The 26,118-nt window shown below is 31.5% G+C and overlaps 3 protein-coding genes across 3 annotated transcripts in view; all 3 read right to left on the bottom strand.

The window, feature by feature from the left end:
- The window catches only part of LOC125815441 (uncharacterized), a 426,658-nt gene that overhangs the window by 248,058 nt on the left and 152,482 nt on the right, over positions 1-26,118 (bottom strand). The window lies entirely within an intron of this gene.
- Positions 1,626-8,681, bottom strand: LOC125814999 (T-complex protein 1 subunit epsilon). The gene is made up of 9 exons (XM_049494424.1): positions 8,356-8,681; positions 6,504-6,822; positions 5,960-6,308; positions 4,537-4,669; positions 4,381-4,433; positions 3,921-4,023; positions 2,348-2,514; positions 2,142-2,255; positions 1,626-1,983 (listed from the first exon to the last, which is right to left on the bottom strand). Exons 1-9 carry the CDS (start codon positions 8,552-8,554, stop codon positions 1,813-1,815), a joined length of 1,608 nt encoding a protein of 535 aa, XP_049350381.1. The 5' UTR covers positions 8,555-8,681; the 3' UTR covers positions 1,626-1,812.
- On the bottom strand, positions 24,857-25,503 carry LOC125815431 (uncharacterized). Its single transcript, XM_049494903.1, has 2 exons — positions 25,274-25,503; positions 24,857-25,183 (listed from the first exon to the last, which is right to left on the bottom strand). The coding sequence occupies exons 1-2, from the start codon at positions 25,410-25,412 to the stop codon at positions 25,005-25,007; spliced, it is 318 nt and encodes a 105-aa protein (XP_049350860.1). The 5' UTR covers positions 25,413-25,503; the 3' UTR covers positions 24,857-25,004.

Below are 26,118 nucleotides of genomic sequence, written 5' to 3'. Positions count from 1 at the left end.
TGGAAATTTGACACAAATACGATAACATTTTTGGAGAGTCAGGTAATATGGGTTGTTAAGTTTCTGTCACTTATGCCCTTCCATTAAGGTTATATTGATGATTTAGTCTTTTCATGATCCCTGCCAATTATTGACAGCAACTCTTGTATGTATTATTGAATTAATGAATATTGTGGGGCATAATAATATTGTACTATTTGTATAATTACCTATGTACAACATTTGCAAGTACTTGTTTAATCATCAGTATTTGCAAACCCTAAATTTCAGTATTTGAAATACTAGTGAAATATGGAAAAATACTTGTTTGAAGAGTATTTCAAATGAAATAATCATATTTTTCATTCATAAATCTTGTTTTTCGTCCTGGTGAAATTTATGTTTAAACAAAAACGACATTTCAAAATAACTTCTTTTAACTTCAATTTTGAGCACGTCTATAAAATAAAGTGAGCATACACCACCCTAACTACTTAGTTTTCGTTGAGAAGAAGAGATTACTTCCCATTAAGAGTGTCTAAAACGAAATCACTTTATTGAGCTAATGCTACGAGCATCTGGAATCCAACTTATCCCGGAATTTCCATCACCTAATATTGCCATTTATTATTTCTGTTGAAGATGTCCCGCTTGGGGGGTTTCCTTCGCATGGGTTGGGTTGGTTGATCAACATAAATGCAACTTTAGTGAAATTAAAGAGGAGGGACTTTTTTGTACACTATGAGACCATGATTTGGTAGACTGAAATTTGTAGTCACCAAAAAGAATGCATCTTTTAGACAAAAGTCATAAATGAAGAGATGTAATTTTTGCAGATAGCAATGATACTAAGACCTAACCGCTCAACTACCAGTAGCAACTAACATGCACATATTAAAAGCCTCCTTATTCCTCAGATGAAACATAAATTTGTCACCATTCTTGCCACCACCCTCCCCATAAATAGCATATCCATGAAACTTGTGCCATTTCATTCTACTCTTCTTCTATGTAAGCATCAACCTCATTACTTTTCTCTTTTTTAATAGACGAGAACACACCATTCAAAAATCGACGAATAATAGCTAGAGTTAAATAAATCTCACACATAGCAATCTTACCACTAAACCAAAGTCTTTTAAGCTAGCATCAAGTTGAATGTCAAAATAAGAGGAACAATTTTGACATCTAAACTTAGCTAATGCAACAAACTGGGTCGATTCCTTAAACTCTAGTCTCTCATTGGAGATTTTATAAATTGTGCAACAGTCTCGATAAGTATAGTACTGATTGAAAATTTTCCTATTTAACAAGTACCACAAAACATTGAAAATGCAAACCACAGAACATAAATCTCAACTTTGAGCGTAGGATGTTAAAGAAATTAACTTGATTTCACTTGTTCTTAAACTTAATTGAACAAGTTAACCATCAACAGAAGAATGCACATGACCTGTCACTAAATTGTTGTTAGTTTCATCACACATTATAGAAGTAATTCTCCGAGTCTGGGTCTAAATGCTCCTCCATGGTGGTACCTTAATAATAAAATCCATCAGGCGCATAATCCTTTTAATATAGTTGCTACATCATTGCAAATAAAGTATACTCTGAAGGTGCAAATAATCTTTCAATGGAGAATACCGTGACAGAAACTGATCATCAATCAAGTGAAATTCATCAACCACAAAAATTCTACTCAAATAGACAACATAGAAGCCAAAGCATAAAATCGTGAAAGTTTCACCCAACAAAACTTCTGGTTTGCATAGCCAGAAGGAAAACGTTCATCTTCTCTAAGACGAAGAAAATTTTGCATTTCCATACTTAACATCAATACGCGGAAGGAGTAATCACATCATCAATCTTTAGGATCATCTTGACAACCTGAGTTGCAAGCAAAATCTGTTGTTGCTTCCCAATTAGGGTCTCAAAAACATTTTGCTCACGCATGTCATTTGTGCCAACATCATTACAATCTATTCCACAGCAGGGATTATTCTCCTGCATAAAAGATTTGACGTTAAGGTGATAAACACAATTGTTAGAAATGGGAAAGAATGACTTCTGTATCTTTTCCTTTTTCTAACACTCTTAACAGCTGGAAATGTCATACGACGACTCTTGTTTTAACAAGTATCATACTAATAAGTCAGTATTACCTTAATTTGCTGAGACTTAACAGCAGATAGAGTTTCAATAGGCTGGAGACCACTGTTCTCAGCAAGTGCCATTGGGACAGAATCCAAAGCATCTGCAAATGCCCTGATTGCATACTGCAGAAAGAGGGATTGAGGCTTCACCTAAAGACACTTAAATACAAAAGACGAATACAGAAATATTTTAAAAAAACAACTAAAAATTATACCTGTTCAACTCCTGGATGTTTATCAGCAGCCGCTTCAACAGCAATTGAGCAAGAAATCTCTGCTGAACCACCACCATATACAATTGAATTGTTGCGAATAAGATTTCTAGCAACACATAAAGCATCATGGATACTACGTTTTGTCTCCTCTATCATCATCTTGTTGCCTGTACAGTGATCAAATATCAGCTCAGCCATCCTAATATATAACAGTTCTTGTCATACGCAATGTCATTTCATGTAGTGCTCGATAATCATTGGCACAAAACCTCAAATTTGCAAGGTAAGAAAACATGTTGCACAATGTGCTCCACGCAAAACGAATGGCACCAACCTAGATGAGAGAAAACTATGTTTTACTCCTATGTTTAGTTCCCATCTACCAAGTTAGTTACAGTTAAAGGAGGGAGGTGGGGTAGTAAACCAATCAACCAAACACTCTAGAGAAATTAACAGAAAAGTTTTGATTTGATTGAGTCAATTAAAACCCGTAGAATATCATAATTGAATTCATTATTTGTCTATATCTTATGAAAATGCACTAAGTTTGGTATGACAGAATATACGCAAGTGAAAAAACAATTTTGGAAACATTTTGCTTGATGATATCTTCTAAAATTTTCTTTCTTTTAAGGTGAACTTCAAACAACTACTTATGGAAGGATAATACCCCAATAATTATCTCCATCTAATAAAAATATGGAGGGGATATCTACGCTTCTTTTGCTTATGGAAAATAGCAACTTTTTGAGAAATGCCTTTCATTGGGCATTTATAATGCACTGTATGCTTTTAATAAAATGTTTTTATGGTTCAAAGATTTGTTTGTTACATACATTTCAAACTTCATTGTGTTTGACAAGTAATTACAAAAGAACATCTTATTATGAGGAATGGTTTTCACTCTCACACACTGTAATGTTAAGAGGAAAAATATTTTTTTCATAAATGATAAACTGAATCATATCAAACCATTGGGTTTAGACATAGTTTGTTTGGTTTGGTTACCTCCAAGTAAAGTTAGGACCATCTGAACGATGCAGACACCTAATTAAACTGACTGGCTGAACTTTTTCAACTCAGCACAAATTGAAGTTGTCACTCGCCTCTACTTATCGGGAAAAAAAATACAAACAAGAACTAATCTTTCACTAGGATTAGCAGTGTAAGATTTAAATAAAAGTCCACACAATAACTGTCTGGGTGGTTACGCTAAAGTAAATTGCCGTTAAGGAAGCATTTTTGGGAAGGTCATGACATAATGTACCACGATTTGGATTCAGAGAGCACATATTTGTAGAGTTCAATCATAAATAATACTGTCACAATCGAATTAAACATGTACAGACAGGGCAGGGACAAAGTAAAGAAACTCTAAAATTTAATCAATTTCTTGTGAATTTTCATCAACAATTAGAAAATAAACCACGAGCACATGCTATTTTCATAAGTAGCGTAATAAACTAAGGATTTTCAACAAGCAATATTGATCAACAATTAAAAAGTAGACAGAAAAAACATGCAATTTCCATCAACAGCAGAATTAAGGCATCTCCGTAGGCAATAGACTTACCACCACGGATAAATATAGTTACTGCTCTTGAATTTGCACAATGCTCAATGTAAATCATTCTATCCTTTGTTGTACCGAAAGCTTTCTCCCGAACAATACCAGCCTGAACTTATAAAAAATCATGTTTAGCAAATAGAGACTACAGAGAACTACAAATCCACAGGTGCATTTCACAATAGAAGGTTAGTTAAATGGTGAAGCTCTCATAGAGTACGTGGCAAGATATGATGTCCAGTAATCCAACATATGAATGAATTAGAAACACTTCCACAATATATTCATGCAATGTTTGGCATTAACAATATATAGGTAAAAAGTGCATTATACATCCATAAATTTTAAGATAAGCCCGTTATAGCTTTAATAAAACTAATCAATCATCTTCTAACAACTTTCACATAAATATCCACAACATTGCATAGATACATAATGTACATCCACAAACAGAGGGAAAGAGTACCTTGCCAAGTTTTTCAGGTGTCAACTCTTGAAACCTTGGTACTATTCTCCCACCTAACCAAATGCACAAACACCAAGAAGAAATTAAATTAAATTAGCAGATCCAGCAGAAACAGTGAAATATGCAAGGCATCATATTCAATAAGTAGACACAAACCTGTGGCAATTGCTATCAGCTCCAATTCCACACCACCAACCCATCTAACAGCGGGCAAATTTCTATGCATTAATAAGTGATTAGCTTCATCATCAAAACCCCACTGGCAGATAACTAAGGTAGCACCAACATCCTGTTAGATATGTCACCCTTTTTAGACAAATGAAACTCCAAGAAGCGAAATCACCAGAATACAAGGAAAATAGGTCCAGATAAAAATAAACTGCATGTAAAAGCACACATATTGCAATATTAGGTCCTAAGAACACACACCAAAGATCTCATCTCACTAACAAATTGTTTGGATGGTTGTTACATATCGTTTTATACTGTATCACACTATATGGTTTTGATGAATACAACGTTTGGATAGATTGTATTATTTTCCGTCATAACATATTATCATGCACCAGCAATTTAAAAAATGAACGTACAACATTACAAAGAAAAAGTATGGTACATGCAGAGTTAAAAAAATGTATGGTAGAGGAAAAAATAAGATTATTAGATAATAAGAGCAAGATGAGAAAACAAATAAGTAACAACACGATCACATGAAATTGGTCGTTACATAAAATGGCACTTTTCATCGTTACATTACAATGGATTCAACAATATGATACAGTAAAAAAAATTGAAAATGGTAACTTGTATGTATAATAGACAGAACAAGAGTCTTGAAACCATATTTACACGATACAACAAAATTTAAGTAATAATATGATACTATACAATAGGTAACAATCATCCAACAAGCTGTAAATGAAGTCCCATTACATATATGACTCAGTGGTAATTGTGAACATAACTTGTAAGCATAAATAGAGAGAACTGTGCATAGGTTGTATTGAAACAATATTTACACGATGCAATAAATTTAAGTACCAATTAAAACAAACCTTGTACTTAAAGTAACAATATGATACAATACAATAGGTAACAATCATCCAAACAAGCTGTAAATGAAGTTCCCTTATATATGACTCAGTGGTAATTGTGAGCACAAGTGTTGGCATACCTACTGCCTTTACTTGTTTATGTCAACAGGCAGACCACATTGCATAACCTTACAAGACAAGGGGCAAGAAAGAGGAGAACAAATATCTCTGGATTTCATTCGTAAGTGAGTTTTGCATATACAATGATAGGCTGGGAACAACAAATTCCTTTGCTAAGAGAATAAATGGATGTGAGAGAGTGAAGGGAACTAGTTTTGCAACACTATCACCTGAAGTTCAAGGAAAGAACTATTAGTTTAAGCTGATCATAGACTTCTCATTACTCCAATATATCTATAAGAGCCAATAAACATGTCTGTCTTTTGTTGCTCCAACCCTCCCATTTTCATTCCCTTATAGAACAAGGGATTAGCTTCAACAAATGTTTTCAACTCTTATCTCATTTACAGATTCAGTAATTTTACCTTGCACTTCTGGACCATGTCATCAAAGTACTTCTGCTCCTGTAGGCGTAAAGTTTGAAACTTCTCCACAGTATCAATGTCAACCTTATGCTTAGTCTTTGGCTTAGGAGGCTCAAAAGGACATGTCAAAATTGCAATTTTCGCATCCTCAATTTGCTTTGGCATCTGTGGATGACTCATATCTTTGTCAACTATAATACCATAAATTAGCTCTGTGTCCTCTAACTTCCCACCAACTTTCCCTTCAACTTTGATCAAGTCCAGGTTTACATCCTTCCTCTCTAAATCAGCAACTGCTAAAACAGCTTTAACAGCAATTTCAGCCATGCTACGTTTGCATCTATTCACACTGCAATAAATTATTCATGTCAAAACAAGTACCAAGTTTTGTTGCAGGGTCTTCAGCATTGTTACAGTATCAAAAGCAGCAAAATACTACGCATGATGCATGTTATATATAAATAAAATGCATGTTCGTTAAGCCATAAAGTCCAATTCGCTATAGAAATTTCCAACCAGTATCTGAAATTGACTTGTCACTTACATCTTAGATGACAAAGTAGTCATGCAAGTTTGAACCAAAGGCTCAATGTCATTCAGACCGAATTCAAACTTATGTGCTACACGCTCCAAATGCTCAACTGCAATCCTTGAAGCCATTTCATACCCTTCTGCAATCCGAATAGGATGAATACCACGTTCTAACAACTTCTCAGCTTGTTCTAGCAGTGCCCCAGCCATGACAACAACTCCAGTGGTTCCATCGCCAATTTCATAATCTTGACTTCGTGACAACTCAACCATCAACTTTCCAATCTGATTGTCAACATCCATCTGCTCCAAAATGGTGGCACCATCATTTGCTGACAATTGAAATCTCCAATATTAGAAACATCAAAACAAGATATGAGATTGTCTGCATAGGTTAGATCAGAAAGGAAAGAGCTCATAGTAGTTACAACTATGTGTTCAAGTAACTACTGTTCCTAAACATAAGAAGACTATCGAATAGAGGCACGTCTGGCAGAAAGAAGGGAAAGCTGAACGCAACAAAAAGCTTGCTTCAACTGGCTTGCCGTAGGAAAATAATTGTATACTGCCCCAAGGTTGACCTCAAAAATTTCTTTCCAGAAGGACCAGAACACTGATTAAAAGATCTTAAGAAGCTGGGTCAACGAAGCTACAATTTGTAGCAAAGGAATTTATATGTCAGGCATCAATGAGACAGCAAAGCTAGACACGCCTCTCCACTCCTCGAACAAAAGAGATATTCTAAATATAAAGTGCTCCAAAAATAGTCTCCTAAGCAGTCTTATTACCTTTCAATCATATATTAGAGTTATGATTTCCTTCCGTAATTGTTCAAAATTATCAGTAAGGTCAGAATTACAAATAATTGATACAAACAAAAAAACAAATTCTATGAGTCACAATCCAATTTCCATTAACAAAATGGATAAACGGCAATCGAAAGCTTGAATATCTACACTGCATATGCACTATCCCCTTAGAATTCCTCCAAAACCAAGTACGACTGCAGGCACTAATTTGACCATACATCACATCAAACATATTAAGCAAAATGGACGCACTTAAGCAACCTGTGGTGAATCCAACTTTAGGGGCCTATCTAACTTGACTCTAGAGCCATGTAGAGTTGTACACTCGACATTCTACTAAGCGTAGTTACTGGACAAAAAAAAAAGAAACTTTTAACCTCACCAACTGCAACCTCGGAAAAAATTTCTTTACAATCACTAGTGCATCTACAACTAAATGAAATACACAATACAGAACCAAAGCTCCTAGACTTACAGTTTCTCAAATCGTCATTTAGAACACTAGGATTCCCACTAGCGATGCAGAATCCAGTTATTTACATATACAATGTGCCAAAATATTTCCCATAAAGAAGTCATATTCTGGTGTTTGGTAACCAAAAAATATTTTCCCAAGACAACTATACATTTTCCAGCAAAATGGTTCCATTATTTCCTTACTTACGTGCAGAATTCATTTTGCCTTTGAAACTATCCCAACACTAACTGAGTTTCACTTGCTCCAACCAATACTTGGACATTGTTATCAACCATTACTACTCAAGAGATTTTATCAGAACACTGCCAAATTTCACTGGCATTATTATCAATCTTGAAAATATTATTTTTTCAGAAAACATTCTAAGCTCACCAACCAAACATTTCTGGACAACACTTTTCATGAGAATCTCCTTCGAACCAAACACACAATATGCTTTCTGGAGAAACCAAATCAAAACCACAAACGACTTTTATTAAAAACGTAGATCACCAAAAGTTGTACCAAGCAGCATAAAAGGGTAGATCAAACTTCAATGAAGAGTAAGAGAAGCAAAAAACGGATGAAGAAGAACATACTGATGGTGACATCGCCGTCAGGGCTCTGAAGCATCTTATCCATGCCTTTAGGACCAAGTGAGGTACGTAAAATACGTGCAACAGCTTTTCCGGCAGAAATGTTGGCCTTCTGAGCATCGAGGCCTCTTAATCTAGTTTTTTGTTCTTGCTCCCTTAGTATTATAAACGGCCTTCCGAATTCATCGAAAGCTAACGCCATTGTTCCCGGTGACCTGCTTTCGATCAGATCGGGAAATAATAATCTCCGGCGACAGTGACAGAGAGAGTTGCTTTATGAATCTAGAACACTTTCAGAACCCTAGCATGCTTTCTGTGATAAACCCTTACTCCCGCTTCTGGTTTATTCATATACTGTTTCTAAATGGGTCGGATCGGGTCACATAGAATCGAATCGGGTCGAGTGAGCTCCAACTCTCTCTTAAAAACATCTAGACTCTAGTACCTAACTTATAATTAAAATTTTGATTGCATAATATACAAACACACCTTTTATATATTTTGGTTTCGATTGATATTTATATCCTTCAATTTTAGGTGTTCATAAGAAGACACTAAATTAGTATAAATCTGAACAAGTAGACATACATAGCATAATACGCATATAACATCACCTAGGACACAAAATTGTCATATATGACAATATGTAGGATGAATGCATCTTTTTGTTTAATTTTATACAAGTTTAACCGTCTATCTGTGGATACCCAAAATTAAAGATCATAGTTGTTAAATGAAGCAAGTTAATGGTAATATATATTTAGGAAAAATTTCTAACTACACACCATTTTTTACCTTATTTTCTATTATTCCCTACCATTTTAAAAAATTACAAAAATCCCTCTTTTTTCTCAAATTCTCTCCTTTTCAGATACATAACTTTTAATCTTACAACTCCACAATTTTCTCTCTTTTTTCATGTCTATAATCACTCCACTATATCACCAGTTACCTCCATTACTCCTTTTTATTTTTAATTTTAAATATTTTCTCTGCCCGATTAACGATTTAAAGTTAATCAAGAGTAGTTCTTCATTTATCTTTTTTCCAGTTCTTTTTTTTTTTTACAGGAAAAACACGAGCAAAGGTAATTATTTATTGACTATGTATCAGATGTTTGTTATGTATGTGCAGTACTATTTTATAACAAAATCATTGTTTATCATATTCATAATTTTTTTTATATATGATACATATATAGCTACGTCAAATTATACGGGCATGATTCATAAATACTTATTTATACTACATGTATCGATCTCAAACTAAACAACTTATGAGCAACAATTACATGTTTAATGTATCCCGTAACAATACAATACTTATCAATTTAAACGAGATACATAAATAGTAATGTATCATGCACTAATTTTTTAGATATGATACGTAAATTCGAATTTATACTAAATGTATCAATTACATAGCAACTACCACATGATAATGTATCGATCTCAAATCTAACATCTTAGGAGCAACAATTACTTATTTAATATATATAGAATAAATACAATACTTATCTATTTAAACGACAATCATAAATAGAATGTATCATGCACTAATTTTTCAGATATGATACGTAAATTCGAATTTAAACTAAATGTATCAATTACATAGCAACTACCATACGATAATGTATCGATCTCAAATCTAACATCTTATGTGCAACAATTACTTATTTAATGTATCTAGTATAAATACAATACTTATCAATTTAAACAACATACATAAATAGTAAAATGCTAGGTAGCAAAGATATTTATGATGTATCTTCTCAAAATTTTCGATAATTTTTAATCAAAATTGAAAGGATCTTCAATGAACTAGGAGAAGAATTTGCATCTCAAAATTTTCAACAATTTTGAATCAAAATTGAAAGGATCTTCGATGAACTGGAGAAGCATATTCCACAAACAAAATACAATATCAACAGACACTCAGTAACGATACTTGGTAGAGTAATCTTTTGGTGCACTGTCTCAACAATATCAATGAACTCTTGTTTATCTTTGAGTGCCCAATCGATCTTGTTATTGTTTTATGTGCCAAGATCAATCATGTTGTGCCTGTTCCTGAAGAAGAACATGATAGTTGATGGATCGTACAACTAATCAGGGACCTCTTTGATGTCCACCAGGTATATCACAGTAAAATTCTTTAATGCATCTGCAACTGAAGCCAACACCTCATCTATCTGCATACAAGTTTCGTCCCAGTCATGGCCGAAGCGGATAATGACAAGGCGTTCCTCTTCAGCGAGAATGGCTAGATCAACGGTCTTGACAAAAGTTTTTGAATTAAATAAACCTTCGCTGAACAGGGGGGCAATTTGAAATTTTGAATTTCTTTGTTCTGTTTAGGATTTGCCTCTGTATGATTGAGAGTAAAAAGAAACGTAAGCGTAATTTATGGGCTTTAATTAGATTTTCAAATTTTATTTCCTTTTTAGCGCAACAGAAGGATTCTTTCTTGTATTAGAATTAATGTATCCAGATGGTGAATTAATGTATCCAGATGGTGACTTATGTATCCGGAAGGTAAAATTTTTAAAGGATTATTGTAATTAGAAAAAGAGTAGGAATAAGATGTAATTTACTCTTTACACTATAAGATTTATGTAAATTATACATATATTTATATATTATGTCAATTTTGATTGTTGTATATTAGGGAAAAATACATACATTCCCCTAAACTTGTTAAAAAAACTCACTTACACTTCAATTGACATTTTCTTTAACACTTACCTTAATTGAAATGTAACTATATCCTCCTTTCGACTCAAAATGACGCATGAGTTGGAACTTGGAGGATATAGTTACATTTCAAAGGTGATTCCAATACTCCTCTCTAAAAATTATTTAGTTGTGTAGTGTAATTATAGCCCGATGAGAATTGATGGAAAAAGATTTTTGATGACATTTTTTTAACTTCATTTTTTATGTTTTGGATTATCTTCATTCTCCTCTTATTTAATGTTATTAATTAGTTGATGCAATTAGGAGAAGCAGAAATGGAGAATTGAAAAAAATGGAAAGAGAAGAAGGAACAAATTAGGAAACTCTAATTGAGCTGGATCGAGTTTTGGGCCAACAATGTACTATTTTTCTTAGAAAAATTACAGAAATCCCACATTTTAGTTTACTTATTACCATTATCCCCTATAAGTTTTACAAATTTCCAAAATCCTTCATTTTCATGCTTCAGATTAATGTATCAGCGCTTATATTATTGTATTTCGCGCATCAGATTAATGTATCAACGCTTATATTATTGTATCTCACACATCAGATTAATGTATCAGAGCTATATAAGTGCTGATACATGCGCGAGATACAATAATATAAGCGTTGATACATTAATCTGATGCGCGAGATACAATAATATAAGTGTTGATACATTAATCTGATGTGCGAGATACAATAATATAAGCGCTGATACACTAATTTGATGCGCGGAAATGAGAGATTTCTGTAATTATAAACTTTTAAGGGATAAATTGTAATTTTGCCTTTAAAGTATGTGATTTCTGTAATTTGCCCATTTTTCTTTGTTTTGTTTGAACTTTAAGCACATTAAGGCATTAATAAAAGGAAAAATTAGCAATTAAGTCATAATATCTAACATAATTAGTCAAAACAATAACACTTTAAAATATTTATTTAAAATGTCAGAATGACAATATTTTAGAAAATAATTTGTATTCAGATTTTATTATTTAAATTTCCTTTTATTTATCAAAATAGTCCTATATTGGACCAAATTCTAAACCAATAACCGTTTAAAAAGAAATAAATAATTACACCACTACCCATTACCCTTATTTCCCCACCTTTCACGTTTTCCAGCTTCTCTTTCTTCAAGGTTCTTACAAATTGTTCAACAAAATCTCTATTTTAATTCAAGAAATTTCTCGATTGTTAAACAAAATCTCTATATTAATTCAAGAAATTTCTCGATTGGCAAAGGTAATTCCATTATTTACTGAGATTTATTTTGATTTGTTTTTTAAAATCACCGATTATGGTGTATATATATTTCGAATTGTATATATTATGGATTTTCATTCAATATTTTCGATTTTTATGTGATTTTGTTTAGATATTCATCAAATATTTATGTATTTCAGATTTTTAGTCTTTTAGACAATTTTTTTTGTGATTTGTTTTAATTTTTCAGATTTAGTAGAATCTAAAAATTCATTTATATAATTATTTTGTTTGATTTTTAATACATTTATATTTGATAATATCGAAATTTGCTTTTAGGGTTTTAGATTTTGGGGAAAGCATATACAATGACTGAATCAATCAAAATTACTAGAGGTATACCAAATAATATTCAAAATTTTGGGGAATTTTCCTCGTTTGATTTGTGTATTACCAAAGTTTTGGGGAATTTCCCTCAAATTTTGTGGGAATTTCCCTCATGACTGTATTAGTAAGACATTTTTTGTATTTTAATCATAACTATATTAGTATGACATTTTTTGTATCTTATTTTTTGTAAGACATTTTTTGTATTTATGTGTATACTCTCTGCAGTTTTAATCATAATTGTATTAGGAAGACATATTTTTGTATTTTATTTTGTTAAAGCAATATAAGTTTGATGAAACCATAATATATAAAATTGTGATGAATATATTATAAGAAGGGAAATACAAACTTATTTGGTATTCATTTGACATTTGGAATACAAAATGATATTGAAATACATCCTGATTTTTGGAATACAAACTGATATTGAAATACATTCTGATTTTTGGAATATAAACTGATCCAGAGAAATAGTGACTACAATTTTAAAGTAAAATAATAATAATAATTATTATTATTATATTATTATTATTATATAGAAAAGCCATGGGTTGAACGACCAAGGGCGTAATCGTAATTATATTATTATTCAAGGGTAAATGATAAACACTATGTGGGCTACTAGATCATTCGTTTCATATTCATCTCTTGTGTCAGTGTTCCTTCAAGTTTTTTCACACGATTCAATCAGCTTTCAAAAATCTGAAGGAACTTTTTAAAGTGTACATCAATATTTCAGCAAAAAAATTTAGACCCTGGGTTGGCTTATTAGGATTTTTTTGCTAATTCTGAACCCAAATTCCAGTTTCGTCGACAGTTGTTCTGTCATCAATTCAGCTATTAACATGGAAATTTGAACGGTTATCAGCAGCTTCATCTGTGTAATAAAGTGTTATTATCACCAAATCAGACCCAAGCTTCAACAATGGTGAATTTCAAAGCTTTCTACCAAAAAGTTTTCCCGATTCCGTAGGTAAATTTCAAATTCCAACTTCAAAAGACGGCACCAAACAAATTTCAGCTACCAACTTCGCTATTAGAGATTCCAACAGACAACATTAGAGTCTCGAAATGCCTACCGACATGAAATTTCTCAGTTTAGTTTCTAATGATTTACTTTCTAAGGTACGCTTATTTAGCTATGTTGAGAGTATTTAAATTAGATGAATCTGATAACAGTATTAAGTGTACTAACTCGAAGTTGATTAGTTTTCCTACATTGACAATCGATAATTCATGTGTATATCAGAGTGAAGCCAAGAACGATCCAGGGCAAAGTTGTTAGCTGTAAATATGACAATAGTAAACCAGGGCAAAGTTGTTAGCTGTAAGTATGACAATGGTAATTATCTATGATTGATATTTTAGTTAACAACCACATACTCCTATTTCCTTTCCAACTACACTGCTTGAGCTTCCATTTGGTAATTGTAAGCTGCTTCTTCTAAGCTTTTGTTTACTCTTTGTGCGAGTTAGGAATCAACAAAATATCTTTCTTCAATGAAATCAAATAGCAGATTGTCTTTATGGATGGAAAAAGAGATTGAGAAATTAATGATATTGCAAGTAAAATGAAGTTGAAAAGGATAATCTATTTACTGTCACACCAAAACTTTGAAAAAACCAAATCGATGACCAAAGACAAACCAAATGAGACCCGTTAACTGTTGAATTTGGAACTATGTAACAGTTGTGATTGATATACATCAATTATATACATCAATTATAATTGATGTATAATTGATATACATCAATTATATTATTTGGTTTCGGCAGCTTAACTCGAGTCTGTCTATCAACAAACGATGTGCAGTTGGCCATCCATAAGTAGGGGTAACGTTGTGCACACATTACCCTTCGATTGAACAAAAAGAAACTCTCCATTTTGTTCATTAGCATACAAGCACTCTCCATAGATCAGAACACTCTTAAAATATTTTGTTCTTGATATTTTGCATACACAAAGGCCCTTTGTATGTCATGTAGATGACTGCCAATCCAGCTACCATCGAAAGGTGGGATTGAGCGGCATCTTCACACAGATAAAGAAGGAGTCTACTTCGGATATAATGAAATGTGATTGCCAGGATTGTCATCACACTTTCTCAACTGTAAGGGACTATAATTTCCTAAATGTAGATAAAGTTTCATTTCGTTAAAAATCACAGTTTCTTTTGCTAGAATTCCATATCGCAAGTTCATTACAAGTTCGAGGAGAAATGCTTATATAGCTAGCAACAATTTTTAACCTTAACCAAAGATATCATTGTATCAGGTCATTGCCAATATATTCTTTAACCTTCTTCACAGGTCGGTTCTTTGTTGCTTTCTTTATTGTTCCTCTTCGTCATGACTTTAATTTCTCTAATTCTGGGTCTCACAAGTATGTTTAAAATAGAAGAATATAACCTTGCTCCAATTTGTTGTGTAGACTACTTTAAACACTCCAATACTCCACATATTTAGGTAATACACAGCGATGAGTTAACTGTTAAAGAATTTTTGGATATAGTTTGTTTGAAGGATTGTTTACCTGCTTTGTTTGTGTGGATTACATGGTGTAGAATATTTTCTAATGTTTCTTCCTAAAAAAGTATAGGAAGAGGAAGTTATGTTGGATGATCAAATAGCCCACAATTAAAGACTATAAAGATGATATTAATGAAAAATGATTTTGTCTTATGTTATCTGGTTTTTTATATAAATTGATTTCATCTTTAAAATATTATCTCAATGGTGAAGGAAAAGAGAGAAATTAACATGGATGCACTTTTTAAGAATGCAGAAACCCATGAAACAAATAACATGAAAAATGGGTGCGATAATGTACTTGAAGTAGAAAGGTCACACAAATTATATCAGTTTACCATTGGAAAAAAATGTTTAAGACGTCACATGAGAAATGAAAACACGAAACCTTGCAAATGTTTAGTTGATAAAACTAAACAAATCACAAAGATAAAGAACAATCAACTTTGTTCATACTTTTCAACTTAGTTGAAATTTGTCATTAATATGTTCTAGGGCAGCAATTATTGAAACTTTTGATACTTTTTAGAGACTCCAATCTAGATTTTTCAAATGATATTAGAAAAGATCCATCAAATGAGCAACTGATGTAGCAAAGATTTTTGATAATACGCCTAAAATAACTGAATAGTTTTTCTTTGATGCTCTACATCTTGAAGCTAATTATTTTACTTCTCCGAATTTGATTTTATTATTTTAATTAGTTGAGTTGTATTTTCTTAGTTGAGTTGATAATGAGGGTTAATGTATGGATTCATGTGCTCCATACTTGCTATTTAAATTTGATCCTCAACCAACATGGCCTCATCTTAATGATATCATTAGCAAGTCTAGCAACTAAGCATTCAACTTAATAGTGACATATTATCTCGTAAGGGTCATTAGAATTGGATCGAGATATTGCTAGTGTATTTTGTTTTACATGATTTTAAAGTCACTAATAGATATTACTGTACAGCCACAAGAGATGCCCTTTGGTGTGAAGACTCGTACTTCCACAAATATGACACAATTTTTTGTTCCGCGAGTTAGTGGTAAGGTTAGCTTACATTCTACCCTTCTCATACCTCATTGATCAGATTTCATTGAATATATTATTGGCCTCCTCATCTTTCGAAGAGAAGAGTATGGAGGAGCTAAATGAATTTTCATGTGCACTGTAGACAGATCTTTGCCATTGTATTATTCAAGAGGTGAAATTGTTGGTGTGAGTCCAAATACATATGTCCAATCAAATACATGTATTGATAGTATATGTGCAAGTGATTTTTGCTTCTTGAGCAGTCTCTTGCCTATTTTCATATTCATCGAATTGAAATATTTTGTTATAAGAATAATGGTGTATATATTGGTTCACTTTTTTAATGGGAGTTGTACATTTCTAACAATTTCTTATCTAAGACGCATTGTGTTCGTAAAATTTTAACTTGATTACTTTAGAGGTAATATTTGTAGCTATATGACATCTATACAAGTAAAGAAATCAACAAAACTCTACGCTAGAATATGAATGTTGCTTCTACAAAATAATAAATTTATCTTTTTTTTTAAAACCTTTAATTGAACACGAATTTATCTTTTTTTTAAAAAAACCTTTAATTGAACACATTGGGCCGTGCAGAGCACGACTTCCCTCATCTAGTACTATATAGAAACGTGAAGAGATGGACGACCAATGGTAAAATGGTAATTAATGTATGAGATAGTGACAAATTATATATAATCAACTTCTTATTTTTTTACTTTTATTCCCTCACATTCAACATAGTTCTAGAAGCTCTCATATCATCTCTTTTAGATAGTTTCCAGAATAGGCTTCAATTTGGCAAGCCTATTTCCAATTTTTTAAACTCATGCATAATCGTAATTATATTATTATTCAAGGGTAAATGATAAACACTATGTCGGCTTCTAGATCATTCGTTCATATTCATCTATTGTGTCAGTGTTCCTTCAAGTTTTTTCCCACGGTTCAATTAACTTTCAAAAATTTGAAGGAACTTATTAAAGAGGACATCAAAATTTCAGCAAAAAAATTCAAACCTGGATTGGCTTATTACGATTTTTTTCTAATTCTGAACCAAAATTTCAATTTCGTTCACATTTCTTCTGTCATCAATTCAGCTATAAACATTAACATGGAGATTTGAATGGTGATCACCAGCTTAATCTGTGTAATAAATTGTTATTATCACCAAGTCAGACCCAAGCTTCAACAATGGTGAATTTCAAAGCTTTCTACCAAAAAGTTTTTCGATTCCGTAGGTAAATTTCAAATTTCAACTTCAAAAGACGACACCAAACAATTTTCAGCTACCAATTTTGCCTTTAGAGATTCCAACAGAGTGTCGAAATGCCTACCGACATGAAGCTTCTCAGTTTAGTTTCTAATGATTAACTTTCTAAGGTACACATATTTAGCTATGTTTAAATTAGATGCACTTACTGTTCTTTTAAGAACCTAATAACAGTATAAGTGAAGTAACTCGAAGTTGATTAGTTTTCCTACATTGACAATCGATAATTCATGTATATATCAGAGTGAAGCCAAGAACAATCCAGGGCAAAGCTGTTAGCTGTAAATATCACAATAGGGCAAAGCTATTAGCTGTAAGTATGACAACGGTAATTATCTATGACTAATATTTTAGTTAACAACCACATACTCCTATTTCCTTTCCAACTACACTGCTTAAGCTTCCATTTGGTAATTGTCAGCTGCTTTTACTAAGCTTTTGTTTACTGTTTGTGCGAGTTGGGAATCTACAAAAATCTCTTTCTTCAATAGCAGATTGTCTTTATGGATAGAAAAGGAGATTGAGAAATTAATAATACTGCAAGTAAAATGAAGTTGAAAAGGATGATCTATTTACAGTCAGACCAATACTTTGAAAAAAACAAATGGATGACCAAAGACAAACCAAATGAGACCCGTTAACTGTTGAATTTGGAACTATGTAACAATTGTGATTGATATACATAAATGATATTATTTGATTTCGGCATCTTAATTCTCGAGTCTGGCTATCAACAAACGATGTGCAGTTGACCATCTATAAGTAGGGGTAACATTGTGCACACATTACCCTTCGATTGAACAAAAAGACTCTTTCTTTTTTGTTCATTAGCATACAAGCACTTTGGTCAATCCAGCAAATGATCACTTGATGAGATATCTCTTGCAGCAGCAAGGGAAGTTGTTTGACTATCCACAGAGAGACTAACATATTGTGTGTGAAATATGTAGGACTAAGCAGTCTTCACACATATAAAAAAGGAGCCTACTTCGGATATAATGAAATATGAATGCTAGGATTGTCAACACATTTTCTCAACTGTAAGGGACTACAATTTCCTAAATGTAGATAAAGTTTCATTTCATTTAAAAAACAGTTTCTTTTATGAAACTAGAAATCCATTTCAAGTTCATTACAAGTTCGAGGAGAAATGCTTGTATAGCTAGCAACAATTTTTTACCTTAACCAAAGATACCATTGTATCAGGTTGTTGCCAAGAATAGATAAAATGGTTAATTGATAGTGATGAGCTTTTGTATGAATAGCATGAAAGATATTGATATAAATAAAAGAAATTAACATGCTAATCGAACTTCCTTGGAATCATTTCCTAACCGATAGCTATATGAATAATAAAAATATTAGTTGACATTCCTCCTCAGTTTATCAACAACTGAAAGAAAAATAATAATTAAAAGCATAGATAAAGATAGTTTATTCAGAAAAAGTTGAACCATTTTCTCTTTGATTCACTAGCAATGACTAATAATATTGTTTAGATGGTCAGGTCCAACAAAAACTATATGTTCTGTTTCTGTTCTTCCGTAGTCATATCATCTGGACCTCTTGCATTCTCCAAGATCCAGGCTTACTCTGGTTACTGTTGGTTGAATTTTTGAAGTTCTTGCTTAATAATATCTATTGGTGTAGATACATGTGTTGTATAGATGTAAATCTCTATTCCTATATTGATCATTTGGAAGAAATTTTGGTGTATTTGATGCGAGATAATAGGAAACAGTTGACAAGAGATATCAGAGGTTTTTCAGCGAGGAGTGTAGGAGTGTGTGACAGGTCCACTTGAGTTTAGTTCCAGCGAAACGGTGAAAATACGTGTTAAATGTTGTATTTGATAGTGTTGGCCTTCTTCAATGAAGGAAAGAGTTCACAACAAAGGACTATAGTAATGTGGCGAAGCCTTGACGCTAACAGGTTCTTTAACCTTCTTCACAGGTCGGTTCTTTGTTGCTTTCTTTATTGTTCTTCTTCGTCGTGACTTTAATTTCTCCAATTTTGGGTCTCACAAGTATGCTTAAAATAGAAGAGTTTAACCTTGCTCCAATTTGTTGTGTAGACTACTTTTAACACTCCAATACTCCACATATTTAGGTAATACACAGAGGAGAGGTGAGTTAACTGTGAAAGAGTTTTTGGATATAGTTTGTCTGAAGGATTGTTTACTTACATTGTTTGTGTGGATTACATGGTGTAGAATATTTTTCAATGTTTCCTCCTAAAAAAGTATAGGAAGAGGAAGTTATGTTGGATGATCAAATAACCAACAAATAAAGACTATAGAGAGGATATTAATGAATGAATTTGTCTTATGTTAACTGTTTTTTTATATAAATTGATTTCATCTTTAAAATATTATCTCAATGGTGAAGAAAAAGAGAGAAATTAACATGGATGCACTTTTAAGAATGCAGAAACCTATGAAACAAATAACATGAAAGATGGGTGCGATAATGTACTTAAAGTAGAAAGGTCGTAGAAATTATATCAGTTTACCATTGAAAAAAAATGTTTTAATGAGAAATGAAAACATGAAACCTTGCAAATGTTCAGTTGATAAAACTAATCAAATCACAAAGATAAAGAACAGTCAACTTTCACAAGGATAAAGAACAGTCAACTTTGTTCATACTTTTCAACTTAGTTGAAATTTGTCATTATTATGTTCAAGGGGTAGCAATTATTGAAACTTTTGATACATTTTAGATACTCCAATCTAGATTTTTCAAATGATATTTGAAAAGATCCATCAAATGAGCAACTGATGCAACAAAGATTTTTGATAATACGTCCAAAATAACTAAATAGTTTTTCTTTGATGCTCTACAACTTGAAGCTAATTATTTTACTTCTCCCAATTTTATTTTATTATTTTAATTAGTTGAGTTGTATTTTGTTAGTTGAGTTGATAATGAGGGTTAATGTATGGATTCATGTGCTCCATACTTGCTATTTGAATTTGATCCACAACCAACATGGCCTCATCTCAATGTTATCATTAGCAAGTATAGCAACTAATTGCATTCAACTTAATAGTGACAAATTATCTCGTAAGGGTCATTAGAATAGCATCAAGATATTGCCAGTGTATTTTGTTTTACATGATTTTGAAGTCACCAATAGATATTACTGTGCAGGCCACAGGAGATGCCCTTTGATGTGAAGACTCATACTTTCACAAATATGACACAATTTTTTGTTCCACGAGTTAGTGGTAAGGTTAGCTTACATTCTACCCTTCTCATACCTCACTGATTGGATCTCACTGAATATGTTGTTAGCCTCCTCATCTTCTGAAGAGTCTGGAGGAGCTGAATGAATTTTCATGTGCGTTGTAGACAGATCTTTTGCCATTGTATTATTCAAGAAGTGAAATTGGCCCAAATGCATGTGTCCAATCAAATACATGTATTGATAGTATATGGGCAAGTGTTTTTGCTTCTTGAGCGTCTCTTGCCTATTTTTATATTCATCGAATTGAATTATTTTGTTATAAGAATAATGGTGTACATATTGGTTCATCTTTTTTTATGGGAGTTGTACATTTCTTAGAATTTCTTATCTAAGAAGCATTGCGTTCATAAAAATTTAATTTGATTACTTTAGAGGTAATATACAAGTAAAGAAATCAACAAAACTCTACACTAGAATATGAATGTTGCTTCTACAAAATAATAATTATTTTTTAAAAAAAAATCTTTAATTGAACACGTTGAGGGCTTCCCTCATCTAGTAATATAACAAGATTGGATATTGAAATATAAATACTATTTAGTTTGAATACAACTTATTCTATGTTTTATGTTTTCACCAAAAATGTATTTTCAATATCATTTTATTTTACTACTAATTTGTATTTATATTTTTTTTTCTTAAACTAGAATGCCAAAAGAGTTGTATTCATTATAATTCTATACCAACAATATTTTGTATTTTAAGTTATACATATCTTTAGGTATATAGATTGTATTCCATTTTTTATATAATTTAAATTTGTGACTCATATAATTTTTCAATTACACTTTAAAGTAATTACACGTTAAATACACAGAAATAAAATAAATTCATAACATGAATATGAATACATTTCGGTTGAACACATATTCAAAGAATTTCAAACAAGTAAATATATAAAACAGAGGGCATTAGAAATTGGGAAACAATTCCACTCTAATAAGATATAAAATTCAAGCATCATTAACTAAACAATACGCGGTCCATTCCTACACGAACACCTATTGTACCCCTTAAACACACAAGTACTGCAAGAATTCTTGCTCTTCTTCCCATATAGCTCGTTGTACGCCTTGTCACTTCTTGGATGGACTTCCAGGTAGCTAGCTTCAAAAAGAAAAAATATAGAACACACACTCAATACATACTGATCTGTATTTACATACAAAGATTTCACCTTTTAGCTCAACTACAACAAATTGAATTCAATATTTAATTGTATCCAGAACTTACTACAAGGCAACAAATATTGATATACAATTCTTAATTACTTTATGATTTTAATCCCCAGTTGTACTCTGTTCAGTATATCACAGAATTTTTATGACTCTATCCCTATATTGTTACTATTACATTAACTTAATGGGATATACTGTATGCATTAAAAAAAACAGCTTCCAAACTAAAAAAAACAAACAATTTCATTTGTTCTACATCATAATTTGGATACAAAACATCCAAAAAAATGGGATACAAAAATCTCATATTGTTACTGCTTACATTAACATAATGGGATACAAAAATATTGTATGCATTCAAATAAAAAGAAAATTGCTACGAAACTAAAAAAAATCAAACACTTTCAATCGTTCTACATCATAGTTTGGATACAAAACATCCAAAAAAGCTAAAAATATCAAACCATACAAAGATTTCACCGATTTCATCAGAAAAAAAATAACCCACTATTATAGTCGAGATATACAAATATATCATCCAAACAAATAAAATAATCAACAAAAACAAAAATATTTGATGTTGAAATTTCTTGAATTCAATGGAACTGACGAAATTATAGTCGTGAATTTTGAAAACTTCCGTTTCAAGAATATGTCGAATTCAACTCGAAGAAGCTTTGAAAATTATCAATTGAATGATTCGGAAGGCAAAACTATTTTTTGCAAAAAAATAATTTGGAATTCTTAAGAACAAGGCAAAAAAACGCTCGAAAGAAAAAATGGCAACATATGCTCTTTCAAAACGTAACTAATTTATATTTAAAATCTTTTTTTCCTTTTTGAAATTTTTTGTTCCATGATTTTCTCTATTCTGTTATTAATTATTTGTATTCTTTCAAATTAATCAAAATAAAATAAATACATAACTCATCCCTTAACAAACTAAAATATTGTCATTTTAAATAAATAGTGAAACTATTGCTAAGGTGTCCTGAAAAAACATATGAAAACTATGACGGATTAAAAATAAAAATAATATTTTCTAATCTAGGAAGAAGATATAAGAAAATATGTGACAATATAAGTTTAATGTTAGAAAAAGAAACAGTAAAACTAGAAGATAGTTTAACTGCTATGATAAGAATAACAAAAGAAAATGAAGAAATAGATAGAAAAACGGAAATTGAAAAAATAAAACAACAAGCAAAAAAGGAAGTACAACAATTAGAAGAAGTAAAAAATACTAAAATAATAGAACTAGAAAAAGAGCTAGCAATGTTAAAAGAAATGTATGAAATGAAACAAAACAAAATTAGCAAATGAGATAATTAAATTTAAAGAAAAATTGCAATTAGAAGATGAATTAGAAGGAAAAGAAGAAAATAACCAAGATAATCTATCTAAAATAAGAATTGATGAAATAAATGACGATGATTTAGATGAACAACATTCGGAAACAAGCGAAACATATACGGAACTTTTAACAAACATAGATAATACAAAGAATTTAGAAGTAAATGCGGGAGACATAGACATGGATAAAAAACCTAGTACATAAGAAATAAAATTATTGTTTTGAAAATTTTCCCTAAAAGGACTTCAAGTCCAAAATTAATTTTAAAAAAAAGAGAGGAGAAGATCACATAAAAAATATATTTAATGTTATTAATTAGTTCCAATTCAGCAAATTTGGTTTCCTTCAATCCTCTAAAGGCAAAGAGTGACCAATGAAAGCATTCATATAGTCATCTCTTCCGCAGCATCGATCGATTTGGTTTGATTTTATATATTATCGGTTCAGTCTATTAATTTTTTATTTTTAAATATGCAAAATCAATAACCAAATCAATAAGATATTTTTTATCGGTTTTGATCGTTAACGGTTCGATTTTTTATGTAAACAATAAGAAAAAGCTTATAAAATAAATATATGACTTCTCCAATAATTTGACACGACTACACAATAATGTAACTTTACTAATGCTCATGAAATATAAATAATAATAACTAATGAAAAGAATTATGCAAGTGTAAAACAAAGAGAAATTAGGTAGAACATAATTCTTTCTTTAGGTTTTAACATTCCGTATAACGTGAATTAGTGAACTCGAAGTTACTATGAAATGTAAATTGAAGGCTAAAGGGTAAAAACAATAACTAGTAATATATTGAGATTAATATTTAATATTTATGACGAGCAAACTAGTAGATTACTAGTCTTAATAGGTTATCAATTTACCCAATAATCCTAACAAATATTCAAAAACCAAAACAATCAATAACCCAATAATTTTGTTTTCTATAAAATCATTAAAAATCATTCGTCCAATAACCATAAACCAATAGAACTTTTTTTCAATTCGATTTATCGGTTTTTGCACGTCCCTAATGGAAATTGTATCTTTTTCCTCTAGATAGTTTCAATCCCCTGCAAGCACTCAGAAAACATCCAGACTTGATTCTTTTAATGTTAAAAAAACTACATACTTTATATTTACTTTGTCTTAACTGATAATTAGTAATCAAACCGAATCTAAAAAGAATTAAACTCTTAACCTCCTATACATTAAACAGAGTAAACAATAATCCGTCACAATAAATTAAGGGAAAAATGTTTGAAATATATCCGAACTTTGATAGAAATTGTTGTAACAATACCAAACTTTGGAAATGACATTTTAACCCCTGCACGATTTAATAGTGTATTTTAAAGGTATATATGTGTCCACGTGGACATCATAAATATTGCATCATTATAAATAGTAATGTGTCCACGTGGACACATATATACCTTTAAAATACACTATTAAATAGTGTAGGGGGTAAAAGGTCGTCCATAAAGTTTGATATCATAACAACAATTTCGTCCAAAGTTGGAGTATTTTTTAGACCCTTTTCCCATAAATTAAAGAAGAAGAGAAAATCCGATTCAAAGTTTTTCATTTTTCATTAAAATTTCATGGTTTACAAAGATGATGTCTTTTACATATTGTCCAAGATAACATGTAGCATAAATTAAAGACAGGAAAATATGTAACCAAGAAAAATAAGATGTTAAACATGGATTGAAGCTCCAGTCATGATTAAAAAAAGAATGAAACAGCAACAATAATTGTGGCAATTGTGGTGAAATCAAGAGTGCTAGTGGTGGCTCCATTGGGTGTTGGTGGTAGGCTTATATCAGGAAAAGTAACTCCAGAAATTGGTCCACCAACTGGTGCAGCAGCTACAGCTTCATTGTCATCACTCCCATTAATCGTACCTGTCCCAATTTACATGACACATGCAGTTAGAATTTTGACAGTGAATTCAGACATTATTTATATATTTGAAAAGTACGTAAAAAGAATACCAATGATGTTGTTGTTTTCAATTGGAATAGGAGCATTAGCTGCGTCTTTCAAAGCTGCTGTTGTAGAATCATCAATGGCGGAGGCCATACAAACCATGGCGAAGAAAACCAGAGCAAGAACAATGATTTTAGGTGCCATTTTTTTTCTTGCTAAGAACGTTTTCCTCCTTTATTTGTATTTATTTTGAATGCAGCAATGTAAATTAAAGAAAGTGCTGCAATGAGAAAGGAATAAAGTTATGTAGGGATTAATATAGGAACACAAAATGAAATTATGTAATGGTTAAGCGGAGTCCAAGGATGGCCATCAAAGGCCCTATTCTTTTTATAAGGGACGGCTCAAATATATTAGTGGTATAAAGTGAAAATCAAATGAAGGCCTTAAACTTAAAAAGATATATATATATATATATATATACGAAGCTAATTCTTCTAGCTCTTTGAGATGCAAAGTTATTGAAAGGTTTTTCTAATTGATTCTTTTGATAATTTCTTTACAATCCACTTAAATCTTTTTTTTTGTGACAACGCTCGTCCCAATGTATCAAACTTCTTCTAATAACCTATTAGGCTATTATTGCTTAAACAAAATAAGGTCTCTCAAAACGTAAGTCTTTCCATTCATGGTTGCTAAATTTTAAAATAAATTCAACAATAATTAATACGCTTCCAAATGAGTCAATAGAGATATAATTTGGACTGAATAAATACATAAAAATAGAGAGAATGAACACCAAAAAAATATATTATTGATTAAGATGAATAAACTTACATTCCATATGAGCTACACCTTAGGTATTATTACAACATAGTAGTTGGAGTTAATTCATAGAAATGACAACAGG

Source organism: Solanum verrucosum, unplaced genomic scaffold (genome assembly GCF_900185275.1).
Source record: "Solanum verrucosum unplaced genomic scaffold, falcon-dt-bn FXZP01000085.1, whole genome shotgun sequence".
NCBI lineage: Eukaryota > Viridiplantae > Streptophyta > Magnoliopsida > Solanales > Solanaceae > Solanum > Solanum verrucosum.
This window is presented reverse-complemented; position numbering and strand designations above follow the sequence as displayed.

What these genes read in the sequence shown, in the direction of transcription:
- LOC125814999 (XM_049494424.1), bottom strand. Translation starts at nt 8,554, where the DNA reads ATGGCGTTAGCTTTCGATGAATTCGGAAGGCCGTTTATAATACTAAGG. An exon ending in GCTGATAGCAATTGCCACAG is followed by an intron (nt 4,434 to 4,536) that starts GTTTGTGTCTAC and finishes GCATTTGGTTAG; the next exon opens with GTGGGAGAATAGTACCAAGG. An exon ending in CACCTGAAAAACTTGGCAAG is followed by an intron (nt 4,024 to 4,380) that starts GTACTCTTTCCC and finishes TTATAAGTTCAG; the next exon opens with GCTGGTATTGTTCGGGAGAA.
- LOC125815431 (XM_049494903.1), bottom strand. Translation starts at nt 25,412, where the DNA reads ATGGCACCTAAAATCATTGTTCTTGCTCTGGTTTTCTTCGCCATGGTT. An exon ending in TGAAAACAACAACATCATTG is followed by an intron (nt 25,184 to 25,273) that starts GTATTCTTTTTA and finishes AAATTGGGACAG; the next exon opens with GTACGATTAATGGGAGTGAT.